At 29.1% G+C, this 14,825-nt stretch overlaps 1 protein-coding gene across 6 annotated transcripts in view; it reads left to right on the forward strand.

Annotated features, from left to right (window-relative positions):
- Positions 1–14,825, forward strand: part of LOC130443802 (polyhomeotic-like protein 1) — a 100,512-nt gene that overhangs the window by 52,873 nt on the left and 32,814 nt on the right. For 4 of the 6 annotated variants that reach the window (XM_056778640.1, XM_056778641.1, XM_056778643.1 and 1 more), the window contains exon 1: positions 6,837–7,374. The exons of the other annotated variants lie outside the window; for them this stretch is intronic. In XM_056778640.1, coding sequence (XP_056634618.1) covers positions 7,208–7,374 — 167 coding nt within the window. In that variant the 5' untranslated portion in view covers positions 6,837–7,207. Of the gene's footprint in view, positions 1–6,836; positions 7,375–14,825 lie in introns of those variants that run through there. 6 annotated transcript variants of the gene reach the window in all.

Below are 14,825 nucleotides of genomic sequence, written 5' to 3' on the forward strand. Positions count from 1 at the left end.
TCTTCTGAAAAAAACAGTTTTCTAAAACGAATATCGGTATTTGTTTTCCAAACAGATATTTTTCTATATCAAATAATGGCTCAATTTTGAAAAAGACAGTTTTATGAGACAAATGACGGTTCGCTTTTATAGACAGTTTTTCTAAGACAAATATCGGCGTTTGCTTCTACAAAAAACAGTTTTCTAAGATAAACGACGGTTTACTAATGAAGAAGACGGTTTTTCATTAAAAAAAGATGATTTGTTACCTAGTAGAAATGACAGTTTGGATTTGAAAAATACAGTTTCCATAAGCAAATGGAAAAACTTAAAAAAATATTTCTTTTGTACAAATAACACTTTGATTTCGGAAAAGACGGTATTATAGGATAAATATCGATATTTGCATGTAAAAAAGTTTTTTGAAATAAATGACGATTTACTTTTAGAGAAGACAGGTTTCTAAGACAAATAACTGTTTTGGAAAAGGATGTTTTCTTCTGAAAAAAACAGTTTTCTAAAACGAATCTCTGTATTTGTTTTCCAAACAGATATTTTTCTATATCAAATAATGGCTCAATTTTGAAAAAGACAGTTTTATGAGACAAATGACGGTTCGCTTTTATAGACAGTTTTTCTAAGACAAATATCGGCGTTTGCTTCTACAAAAGACAGTTTTCTAAGATAAACGACGGTTTACTAATGAAGAAGACGGTTTTTCATTAAAAAAAGATGATTTGTTACCTAGTAGAAATGACAGTTTGGATTTGAAAAATACAGTTTCCATAAGCAAATGGAAAAACTTAAAAAAATATTTCTTTTGTACAAATAACACTTTGATTTCGGAAAAGACGCTATTATAGGATAAATATCGATATTTGCATGTAAAAAAGTTTTTTGAAATAAATGACGATTTACTTTTAGAGAAGACAGGTTTCTAAGACAAATAACTGTTTTGGAAAAGGATGTTTTCTTCTGAAAAAAACAGTTTTCTAAAACGAATATCGGTATTTGTTTTCCAAACAGATATTTTTCTATATCAAATAATGGCTCAATTTTGAAAAAGACAGTTTTATGAGACAAATGACGGTTCGCTTTTATAGACAGTTTTTCTAAGACAAATATCGGCGTTTGCTTCTACAAAAGACAGTTTTCTAAGATAAACGACGGTTTACTAATGAAGAAGACGGTTTTTCATTAAAAAAAGATGATTTGTTACCTAGTAGAAATGACAGTTTGGATTTGAAAAATACAGTTTCCATAAGCAAATGGAAAAACTTAAAAAAATATTTCTTTTGTACAAATAACACTTTGATTTCGGAAAAGACGGTATTATAGGATAAATATCGATATTTGCATGTAAAAAAGTTTTTTGAAATAAATGACGATTTACTTTTAGAGAAGACAGGTTTCTAAGACAAATAACTGTTTTGGAAAAGGATGTTTTCTTCTGAAAAAAACAGTTTTCTAAAACGAATATCGGTATTTGTTTTCCAAACAGATATTTTTCTATATCAAATAATGGCTCAATTTTGAAAAAGACAGTTTTATGAGACAAATGACGGTTCGCTTTTATAGACAGTTTTTCTAAGACAAATATCGGCGTTTGCTTCTACAAAAGACAGTTTTCTAAGATAAACGACGGTTTACTAATGAAGAAGACGGTTTTTCATTAAAAAAAGATGATTTGTTACCTAGTAGAAATGACAGTTTGGATTTGAAAAATACAGTTTCCATAAGCAAATGGAAAAACTTAAAAAAATATTTCTTTTGTACAAATAACACTTTGATTTCGGAAAAGACGCTATTATAGGATAAATATCGATATTTGCATGTAAAAAAGTTTTTTGAAATAAATGACGATTTACTTTTAGAGAAGACAGGTTTCTAAGACAAATAACTGTTTTGGAAAAGGATGTTTTCTTCTGAAAAAAACAGTTTTCTAAAACGAATATCGGTATTTGTTTTCCAAACAGATATTTTTCTATATCAAATAATGGCTCAATTTTGAAAAAGACAGTTTTATGAGACAAATGACGGTTCGCTTTTATAGACAGTTTTTCTAAGACAAATATCGGCGTTTGCTTCTACAAAAGACAGTTTTCTAAGATAAACGACGGTTTACTAATGAAGAAGACGGTTTTTCATTAAAAAAAGATGATTTGTTACCTAGTAGAAATGACAGTTTGGATTTGAAAAATACAGTTTCCATAAGCAAATGGAAAAACTTAAAAAAATATTTCTTTTGTACAAATAACACTTTGATTTCGGAAAAGACGCTATTATAGGATAAATATCGATATTTGCATGTAAAAAAGTTTTTTGAAATAAATGACGATTTACTTTTAGAGAAGACAGGTTTCTAAGACAAATAACTGTTTTGGAAAAGGATGTTTTCTTCTGAAAAAAACAGTTTTCTAAAACGAATATCGGTATTTGTTTTCCAAACAGATATTTTTCTATATCAAATAATGGCTCAATTTTGAAAAAGACAGTTTTATGAGACAAATGACGGTTCGCTTTTATAGACAGTTTTTCTAAGACAAATATCGGCGTTTGCTTCTACAAAAGACAGTTTTCTAAGATAAACGACGGTTTACTAATGAAGAAGACGGTTTTTCATTAAAAAAAGATGATTTGTTACCTAGTAGAAATGACAGTTTGGATTTGAAAAATACAGTTTCCATAAGCAAATGGAAAAACTTAAAAAAATATTTCTTTTGTACAAATAACACTTTGATTTCGGAAAAGACGCTATTATAGGATAAATATCGATATTTGCATGTAAAAAAGTTTTTTGAAATAAATGACGATTTACTTTTAGAGAAGACAGGTTTCTAAGACAAATATCGATTTGAAAAAGACAATTTTCTTAGACAAATAACTGTTTACTTTTGGAAAAAGACATTTTTCTTAGAAAAACATAGATGAGTACTAGCAATACGGTTTATTATGTAATAAAAATGATGTTTTGCAAATAACAGTCTTCTGAGAAAGAAAAATGACGATTACCAAAGACAAAAAACATCTTTTTTTCTTAAAAAACAAACATTTCACATCAATGGAAAGTTTTTCCATTAGGATTAAGTTTCTTTTTACATTTAACAGTTTTTTTTTTAAATTTTAAAACACGCCTCACTTATGAATAAACTTATTTTTATTACACATATTTCGAAATTTAAGTGTAAGAACTCTGCTGTGTTGTGTCGCTCGGGGCAGTCTTTTACAATAGTTATAAAAATATAAAATGTAGCCGTTGCACAATAAAAATCTCGTAAAGTTTTATTTGGGACATAGACCCGAATCCAATGCAATAACCCTTTTCCTCTGGTATCTCCAAAAGACTATTAAACATTATAAATATGATTTTTCTAATACAGAATATCCTTAAAGTTTTATACAACCGAAATTGATAAATTATGATGGCCAAATAAAATTTAAAAAAAATTGACAACAACAACATCAAATTCTTTACCTAATTATACTCATATTCCAAAAAAAAACAAACCGTAATTGAAATTTTACAAATACCACGTTATTTTTTAATTGTATTTCGTAATTATATGTCTATTACCCACGTCACTGACGCCTATTAAGGTGGAAATTAAAATAAAAGGAATACAGTAAAGATACAATAAAAGAAGATGTTAGTTTTAATGTTTTTTTTTTAAATAAAACATCGACAGTGAATTTTTTTATTACGTATATATTTATAGCTTTATAATAAAATTATTTCAATTCCCTAAATATTAAAGATGTGCATCCAATATTGAACAAATTACACCGCTGGGGTCCCTCGAGGATCTATACTGAGGCCGGATCTATGGAATAGTCTGCTTAGACTGGAATTGCTTCTTGACGCACTTCTCGTTGCTTACGCAGAATTAGCGCAGCTCAAATTGAACCAGACAAACTCACTAAGGAAAAAACTACAGACAAAACTGCCCAAAGAGATCAGAACAGACGAAATCGAGTCTAGACGAGAAGTAAAGTATTTGGGAATGACCCCCACAAACGGAAGACAGTTGGAAAGGCGGCCTCACTCAATTCTTCTGTATGGGGCGGAGGTCTAGTGGCACGCTATGATAATGAAGAGACTGGCGGCTATAATCCCCGCGGACCTCTTGGATTTCGAGCGTAAGAGGTTACACAGAAACAGCTCAGATATAACACGCCAGGATGCGGCAATCATCGAACGCACTACAACAGTTCAATGGACGCGACAACTAATAAAAGACCTCAGACTGTGGACTGAAAGGAGATGTGAACTTCTGCATTACCCAGCTTCCGACGGTATCTTCCCAAAATGAGAAAAGTACAAATACGTATTGTAAAGACGACTTAGATGTTGCCGAACATCTTCGTGTGCAATCACTGAAGGGGTTTGAGATAGGAAATAGAGAAGACTATAGGCAACATAAACCCTCTAAATATCGTCCTGGTGATGCTGCACAAAGTAGAATGGTGTCAACTGGTTGCTACCTGCACAGAATGTAGTCTTAGGCAAAGTAATGTAGAATGTGTAGGGTCTTGATTGGACGGAGATGACAGAAGATGGCGGTTTAGTGGATAGGCTGCGGGAGTCCCACATATCCATCAGTTTTCCTCGTGGAAACCGTTGCTTGGATCTTGTATTGTGAAAATTTTAATATGAAACTATGAAATTAAAATTAAATAAAAATTTATATACAAAAATAAGTCTTTTCTCTCCAAAATGAGGTTTAAATAAAGCTGACAAGTTTGTCAACTTCCTGACAGTCCCAAGATTGGAAGGATAAGATTTCTTTCTATTGATTCTAATGTTATGTTTCAAAATAAATGTTTTACTTGGATTTAACTTGAAAAACCACTGCCCTGGTGGCTTCTCCAGATCTTGTGTAGCCCTCTATATCAGTCCCAACATCATCTACGGTAACATACCTTTTCAAAACTTTGATGTAATCTCCTGGTGAAATCATAACACAATTCTCAATATTGGCAATTATTTGGTCAGGAGGTATCTAGACTGCCTTTTGAAACTGTTATCAATACTATTGCTATCAACACCTCTAATTTTGCTAAACTACCACATTTTTAAAAAGAACCATAGAACCATAGACCAAGAGCCGGATTTTTTTGTAAAAACGTACGGTAACAGGTATTTTTTTTTTTCAATATATTTAGGGGTGTCCCCTGAATGTAAATCCAAGTGGGTGTCATGGAGGGGGGGGGGGCTTAACTTCAGCCGTCATCTTGAAAAACTCGTTTTATTAAATATCTTTCGAACCGCGCATCGTACGACAAAAATTTTAGAAATCATTATTGTAGATAATTTTATGCTCTACAATTCAGTTACCACCATTTTTAATTTATCATTGAACATTAACTAAATATTTAGTAAAAACTATATTGAAAAAAGTTTGGAGCTTTATAATTAAAAACCTATGCGTTATACAAAAAAAAGTTTAAAATAAAAAAGATGACAAATATTATTATCTACAATAATGATCTGTACAATTTTGGTCGTACTATGCGCGGTTCGCGAGATATTTAATAAAACGTGTTTTTCAAGATGGCCACTGACGCGTGCGGCCCCCCGTGACGACCACCTGGATTTACATTCAGGTGTGAACATATTCAACGTTTTTTTCAGAACCTACTTTTTTGGTTGGAGCTCTTGGACTATAAACCTTATATAATATTTCAAATTTTAACATTCTACAAATATATTCGTGTTGACCGCTACTGAAACTAGACGATTCATATGTCATTAATCACAAAAAACTAAATAACTAATTCTATTTGAGTTTATAGTCCCTGACCTGACCATCCACAGGCTCCAGATACCTTAAAAAACGCCATTAAATTCTTCAAAATTTATTAAATATGTTGAACTGAAAGATACCCTTCTTTGCTTTGTGTAAAAGACTAAACACAAACCTGCTAGTCATATTTTATCTCTCCACATAGTTGAGTTCCATTTCTAAAGACGCCAAAACCTTCATCAGTGTATAGAATATCCAAAGAGGCAGGTCAAAACTAAAGAACCATATTCGATTTAACTATAGCATTCCAGAGACGAATCGAGACAATAACTATATTTAATAGAATCTATTTTTTTATTAATACAGCCATAGAAAACCCTATTTTTTATTTTGTTTCATGTAAACTGTAAAAAATACAATTTACTATATTTTTTTAACCATAAAAAATAAACTTTTTTATCTTAAATTTGTATTCATCTTATGAATTTAACATAACCTAAAAATAGTATATTTTTACAGTGACATAACAGTTTTAAACCTCTTTATAATCGGAGAAAATTGAGGAATTCATGTTCAGCGACCTCAAAAGCCGCCAGGAAGTATATATTTAGTCAATTTCATCACGGAGTTCCAGGAAACGATGTATAAACCATCCACCCCGAGCACCAGATCTCGAAAATCACTAGGATGTATAAATTCAATCAATTTCATATTGAATTTCTACGAGACTTTCAACTATTCGATACGCACTTTTTAAAATGCATTATTTGTTTCTAGACTCTCCCGAATCGCTCTTTGTTACGTCCTGATCCGATTTACTGCTCAGAAATTACCGGTTTTTGCCCTTTTTGTGCTTTATATCTCGACTATGGCGATTTTATCTATTTAAAAATAATTAATTTAAATAAAATGCATATTAGTCTACTTCTAATAAAAAAATAGAAATATATATATCCATTAAATAAAAATGTTTTATTATAATTAACTAAAAATCTAGTAACAAAATATTAGAATACAATAAAAATACTTTAGTCCCTCTCTGTGTTAAAACCACCATATTCGTAAAACGTCACAGAGAACCCATAAAATTCATTTTCGATTCCGACCCTCTCGATAGGCACAGCCTAACCTAACTTTTATTGGTTCTCTGTTTTAACCGGGCAGGTCTTTTCGAAGAAGTTGCACTCGTGATTTTTCTAACAACTCATCGTGGTTCTAGATTTTTTTAATAGTTATTAGTAGTTTGAACACATTCAACATGCGGATATGTGAGAGTCAAACATACCAAATGAGACGCTTTTTTGTTTTAGAACAAAAATATTTCAACGTTTTTTCGATTTTCGTAGAATCTAATTGTCGAACTAAAATGATCGTGGTGCGTAGTATTTGTTAAACCGGCGTGTAAATGCATATATTCAATTTTACTTATTTCAAAACAATGTTAGTGTTATTATATTTGTTAATAGTGATTTTTTATATAAACGATGAGAATGGACCAGGACAATAAACGTAGTGTGAAAGCAGTTTTTAGAGTGAAATATAAAACACCTATGAGAGTTAAAACTCTTAAGGAATATAGAGAATCTGTAGAAAGACGCAAATATGGGGACATTCTGGACGGACACGGGATGTCGTATTCCAAAAATTACTCGTAAGAATAATCAAGTTTTATTATTCAATATATATATATATATATATATATATATATATATATATATATATATATATATAAATCAAATTATCAAACGATTCACGTACAGGTTAGATTTCGCTGATAAATCGTTAGTTTTGTTTAATTATTTTTTACTATTCAAAGCTATTACACTATAAACAATAAGGTTATTTTGCAAGTTAGGTTAGATTACGCTATTTTTTAAATATTTATTAACAAAAAAGGTTTAATAGCTTTAGAAAGATTATATTATCAGTCATTAATATAAAAGTTTTTTGAAAATATAATAAAATTAATATGTAAATGTTGCAATCGAAATATTTTAAACAATGTTGCCAACATCACTGAAAGTTCTGATAAGCTTCAACCGATGTATATATTTTATAATTCAAAATTACTTTCTACATTAATTTTAAATATATATAAGTAGTTTTCATTACTTGAAAATATAAAATTACAATAACATTTATGTACATTCTATTTATATAATAATAAAATTAAGTGTATCTTCTTCTGTACTTGTAAATAAGGCAACGCTGCGCGAATTAACTTTAGTGCTAATTACTGTTATTAAGTATGAAAAATATCTAGTACCTATAAAAACGTTTTTATTCCCACATAACGAATAATTATGTTTTTAATAATAATTATTACATTTGAATAAAATATTCTTTAATAGAGCTTGCATATTCATTACACTAAAAAGTAAGGTTAGGTTGTTTATCAATTTGAATTACAGTAAGCAGATAACAGTTTTTATCATTTAGGCTTGTGTAGTGCCTTTTGATCTTCAATAAAGAGATTTCTTTTCCAAATTTTCCTATTTCTCTCAATTTTATTTCCGATAATTCAGTTTTATATACAATTTTTACGACTAAATAGTTTATAGTCCCAAGATGAGTTCAATATTGCTGGTTGCAAGTTTCAACTAAATTAGAATTACTGAGAACGTTTTTTAATGGAGTTTGAGTTTACTATTATCTATGTAACCTATACTTGTTCAAAGTCTTGTTCTTTCTTAAATTTTTCATGTGGTTTTACGATATGGGTGAATATTGTGGAAGATATAAATCCTATTGTAGTTTATGGTTATTTTTGACTACCCTTAGGGTATGAATGAATAAACAAATGACGTGTATAAGTTAAATAACTCATCCTTCCTTCCACTCTCCCTGATCTTTGGAATGTAGTAACAAAGTAAACAAATTTTAATGACATGCCTTCGTCATCCTTGGTGCACGTGCTTTCTTAAGATTCTAGGGTTCGATACCGGATGAATGTCTAGCCTGTGTGTCTTTTTTTTTTTCATTAAAATTTTGTTATTTAATAAAATTTTATCCTTGTGACTGTCTGAAACTGATATTTTTTCATCAACGGGGTTTAATATTACTGCCATAGAAGTGATGTTAGTTTTATTTTATGCCTCGATGGGGGCTTCGATAAAAAGGTGCACTTAGCACATAACTTCCGGTTTGGTTAAGAATGCACATTGTTGTAATCCGAGTGAAAAGAATGCTTAATCCCAATGCACTATGCAGAATCATAGGGATAAAAACGAGGAAGTTTCGAATTTTGAATAAATTAAAAATGTACATGGAATGTACAGGGTATATGAATCGAATCTATGTACCTATATCCATATTTTGAATCATAAAGATGAAAATTTTCTGGAAACCAAGAAAGGCAAGTCAAAAATTTGTATGAATGATGCTTTATACGTCGTAAATCTTTGAATTTTTTTCAGAGAAATTATACAGGGCGTATTTAAGATAAAGAATGACACCTAAGATTGAAAATCATAATTTTAACACGTTTTTCTCTCCGAAAACTGTACTTACAATTTGTGTTTCGGCGAGATCTATTTTTTTTCGGAAAGTATGAACCAAAACGAACAATTTGAGAAAAAAAAACAATTGAATGTCATAATTTGAACAATTTTTAGAATTTATTACAAATTTTTTAGGTTAGGTTAAGTTTCTCATGTCTTCTTTGTAACGTTGCGTGGATTTCACATTAAAAATTTCTTTCTTGTCATTATACAGGGCGTATTTAAGATAAAGAATGACACCTAAGATTGAAAATCATAATTTTAATACGTTTTTCTCTCCGAAAACTGTACTTAGAATTTGTGTTTCGGCGAGATCTATTTTTTTTCGGAAAGTATGAACCAAAACGAACAATTTGAGAAAAAAAAACAATTGAATGTCATAATTTGAACAATTTTTAGAATTTATTACAAATTTTTTAGGTTAGGTTAAGTTTCTCATGTCTTCTTTGTAACGTTGCGTGGATTTCACATTAAAAATTTCTTTCTTGTCATTATACGGGACGTATTTAAGATAAAGAATGACACCTAAGATTGAAAATCATAATTTTAATACGTTTTTCTCTCCGAAAACTGTACTTAGAATTTGTGTTTCGGCGAGATCTATTTTTTTTCGGAAAGTATGAACCAAAACGAACAATTTGAGAAAAAAAAACAATTGAATGTCATAATTTGAACAATTTTTAGAATTTATTACAAATTTTTTAGGTTAGGTTAAGTTTCTCATGTCTTCTTTGTAACGTTGCGTGGATTTCACATTAAAAATTTCTTTCTTGTCATTATACAGGGCGTATTTAAGATAAAGAATGACACCTAAGATTGAAAATCATAATTTTAATACGTTTTTCTCTCCGAAAACTGTACTTAGAATTTGTGTTTCGGCGAGATCTATTTTTTTTCGGAAAGTATGAACCAAAACGAACAATTTGAGAAAAAAAAACAATTGAATGTCATAATTTGAACAATTTTTAGAATTTATTACAAATTTTTTAGGTTAGGTTAAGTTTCTCATGTCTTCTTTGTAACGTTGCGTGGATTTCACAATAAAAATTTCTTTCTTGTCATTATACAGGGCGTATTTAAGATAAAGAATGACACCTAAGATTGAAAATCATAATTTTAATACGTTTTTCTCTCCGAAAACTGTACTTAGAATTTGTGTTTCGGCGAGATCTATTTTTTTTCGGAAAGTATGAACCAAAACGAACAATTTGAGAAAAAAAAACAATTGAATGTCATAATTTGAACAATTTTTAGAATTTATTACAAATTTTTTAGGTTAGGTTAAGTTTCTCATGTCTTCTTTGTAACGTTGCGTGGATTTCACATTAAAAATTTCTTTCTTGTCATTATACGGGACGTATTTAAGATAAAGAATGACACCTAAGATTGAAAATCATAATTTTAATACGTTTTTCTCTCCGAAAACTGTACTTAGAATTTGTGTTTCGGCGAGATCTATTTTTTTTCGGAAAGTATGAACCAAAACGAACAATTTGAGAAAAAAAAACAATTGAATGTCATAATTTGAACAATTTTTAGAATTTATTACAAATTTTTTAGGTTAGGTTAAGTTTCTCATGTCTTCTTTGTAACGTTGCGTGGATTTCACATTAAAAATTTCTTTCTTGTCATAATACAGGGCGTATTTAAGATAAAGAATGACACCTAAGATTGAAAATCATAATTGTAATACGTTTTTCTCTCCGAAAACTGTACTTAGAATTTGTGTTTCGGCGAGATCTATTTTTTTTTTCGAAAAGTATGAACCAAATCAAACAATTTGAGAAAAAAAAACAATTGAATGTCATAATTTGAACAATTTTTAGAATTTATTACAAATTTTTAGGTTAGGTTAAGTTTCTCATGTCTTCTTTGTAACGTTGCGTGGATTTCACATTAAAAATTTCTTTCTTGTCATTATACAGGGCGTATTTAAGATAAAGAATGACACCTAAGATTGAAAATCATAATTTTAATACGTTTTTCTCTCCGAAAACTGTACTTAGAATTTGTGTTTCGGCGAGATCTATTTTTTTTTCGGAAAGTATGAACCAAAACGAACAATTTGAGAAAAAAAAACAATTGAATGTCATAATTTGAACAATTTTTAGAATTTATTACAAATTTTTTAGGTTAGGTTAAGTTTCTCATGTCTTCTTTGTAACGTTGCGTGGATTTCACAATAAAAATTTCTTTCTTGTCATTATACAGGGCGTATTTAAGATAAAGAATGACACCTAAGATTGAAAATCATAATTTTAATACGTTTTTCTCTCCGAAAACTGTACTTAGAATTTGTGTTTCGGCGAGATCTATTTTTTTTTCGGAAAGTATGAACCAAAACGAACAATTTGAGAAAAAAAAAACAATTGAATGTCATAATTTGAACAATTTTTAGAATTTATTACAAATTTTTTAGGTTAGGTTAAGTTTCTCATGTCTTCTTTGTAACGTTGCGTGGATTTCACAATAAAAATTTCTTTCTTGTCTTTATACAGGGCGTATTTAAGATAAAGAATGACACCTAAGATTGAAAATCATAATTTTAATACGTTTTTCTCTCCGAAAACTGTACTTACAATTTGTGTTTCGGCGAGATCTATTTTTTTTCGGAAAGTATGAACCAAAACGAACAATTTGAGAAAAAAAAACAATTGAATGTCATAATTTGAACAATTTTTAGAATTTATTACAAATTTTTTAGGTTAGGTTAAGTTTCTCATGTCTTCTTTGTAACGTTGCGTGGATTTCACAATAAAAATTTCTTTCTTGTCATTATACAGGGCGTATTTAAGATAAAGAATGACACCTAAGATTGAAAATCATAATTTTAATACGTTTTTCTCTCCGAAAACTGTACTTAGAATTTGTGTTTCGGCGAGATCTATTTTTTTTTCGGAAAGTATGAACCAAAACGAACAATTTGAGAAAAAAAAACAATTGAATGTCATAATTTGAACAATTTTTAGAATTTATTACAAATTTTTTAGGTTAGGTTAAGTTTCTCATGTCTTCTTTGTAACGTTGCGTGGATTTCACAATAAAAATTTCTTTCTTGTCATTATACAGGGCGTATTTAAGATAAAGAATGACACCTAAGATTGAAAATCATAATTTTAATACGTTTTTCTCTCCGAAAACTGTACTTAGAATTTGTGTTTCGGCGAGATCTATTTTTTTTTCGGAAAGTATGAACCAAAACGAACAATTTGAGAAAAAAAAAACAATTGAATGTCATAATTTGAACAATTTTTAGAATTTATTACAAATTTTTTAGGTTAGGTTAAGTTTCTCATGTCTTCTTTGTAACGTTGCGTGGATTTCACATTAAAAATTTCTTTCTTGTCATTATACGGGACGTATTTAAGATAAAGAATGACACCTAAGATTGAAAATCATAATTTTAATACGTTTTTCTCTCCGAAAACTGTACTTAGAATTTGTGTTTCGGCGAGATCTATTTTTTTTCGGAAAGTATGAACCAAAACGAACAATTTGAGAAAAAAAAACAATTGAATGTCATAATTTGAACAATTTTTAGAATTTATTACAAATTTTTTAGGTTAGGTTAAGTTTCTCATGTCTTCTTTGTAACGTTGCGTGGATTTCACATTAAAAATTTCTTTCTTGTCATAATACAGGGCGTATTTAAGATAAAGAATGACACCTAAGATTGAAAATCATAATTGTAATACGTTTTTCTCTCCGAAAACTGTACTTAGAATTTGTGTTTCGGCGAGATCTATTTTTTTTTTCGAAAAGTATGAACCAAATCAAACAATTTGAGAAAAAAAAACAATTGAATGTCATAATTTGAACAATTTTTAGAATTTATTACAAATTTTTAGGTTAGGTTAAGTTTCTCATGTCTTCTTTGTAACGTTGCGTGGATTTCACATTAAAAATTTCTTTCTTGTCATTATACAGGGCGTATTTAAGATAAAGAATGACACCTAAGATTGAAAATCATAATTTTAATACGTTTTTCTCTCCGAAAACTGTACTTAGAATTTGTGTTTCGGCGAGATCTATTTTTTTTTCGGAAAGTATGAACCAAAACGAACAATTTGAGAAAAAAAAACAATTGAATGTCATAATTTGAACAATTTTTAGAATTTATTACAAATTTTTTAGGTTAGGTTAAGTTTCTCATGTCTTCTTTGTAACGTTGCGTGGATTTCACAATAAAAATTTCTTTCTTGTCATTATACAGGGCGTATTTAAGATAAAGAATGACACCTAAGATTGAAAATCATAATTTTAATACGTTTTTCTCTCCGAAAACTGTACTTAGAATTTGTGTTTCGGCGAGATCTATTTTTTTTTCGGAAAGTATGAACCAAAACGAACAATTTGAGAAAAAAAAAACAATTGAATGTCATAATTTGAACAATTTTTAGAATTTATTACAAATTTTTTAGGTTAGGTTAAGTTTCTCATGTCTTCTTTGTAACGTTGCGTGGATTTCACATTAAAAATTTCTTTCTTGTCATTATACAGGGCGTATTTAAGATAAAGAATGACACCTAAGATTGAAAATCATAATTTTAATACGTTTTTCTCTCCGAAAACTGTACTTAGAATTTGTGTTTCGGCGAGATCTATTTTTTTTCGGAAAGTATGAACCAAAACGAACAATTTGAGAAAAAAAAACAATTGAATGTCATAATTTGAACAATTTTTAGAATTTATTACAAATTTTTTAGGTTAGGTTAAGTTTCTCATGTCTCCTTTGTAACGTTGCGTGGATTTCACATTAAAAATTTCTTTCTTGTCATAATACAGGGCGTATTTAAGATAAAGAATGACACCTAAGATTGAAAATCATAATTTTAATACGTTTTTCTCTCCGAAAACTGTACTTAGAATTTGCGTTTCGGCGAGATCTATTTTTTTTTTCGAAAAGTATGAACCAAATCAAACAATTTGAGAAAAAAAAACAATTGAATGTCATAATTTGAACAATTTTTAGAATTTATTACAAATTTTTTAGGTTAGGTTAAGTTTCTCATGTCTCCTTTGTAACGTTGCGTGGATTTCACATTAAAAATTTCTTTCTTGTCATTATACAGGGCGTATTTAAGATAAAGAATGACACCTAAGATTGAAAATCATAATTTTAATACGTTTTTCTCTCCGAAAACTGTACTTAGAATTTGTATTTCGGCGAGATCTATTTTTTTTTTCGAAAAGTATGAACCAAATCAAACAATTTGAGAAAAAAAAAACAATTGAATGTCATAATTTGAACAATTTTTAGAATTTATTACAAATTTTTTAGGTTAGGTTAAGTTTCTTCATGTCTTCTTTGTAACGTTGCGTGGATTTCACATTAAAAATTTGATTCTTGTCAATAGGAATAATAATATGAATTTTTTATCGACTCATAAAGTGTTGAAATTGTGGTTTAAATACTTGTGTCTTATTTTTGTCTCAATTGCGTCGAGAAAAGAACAAAATAGAAAATTGAAAATAACAATTTTTCTATGACCAAAACTAGAATAGACCCCACTTTCAAACACCGATGTTTCTATTCATATATAGGGTGTTTCAAAATAGTTACTCGTCTCTAGAATAGTTACAACAATAAAAAATAATTTAC

This window comes from Diorhabda sublineata, chromosome 5 (genome assembly GCF_026230105.1).
Source record: "Diorhabda sublineata isolate icDioSubl1.1 chromosome 5, icDioSubl1.1, whole genome shotgun sequence".
NCBI lineage: Eukaryota > Metazoa > Arthropoda > Insecta > Coleoptera > Chrysomelidae > Diorhabda > Diorhabda sublineata.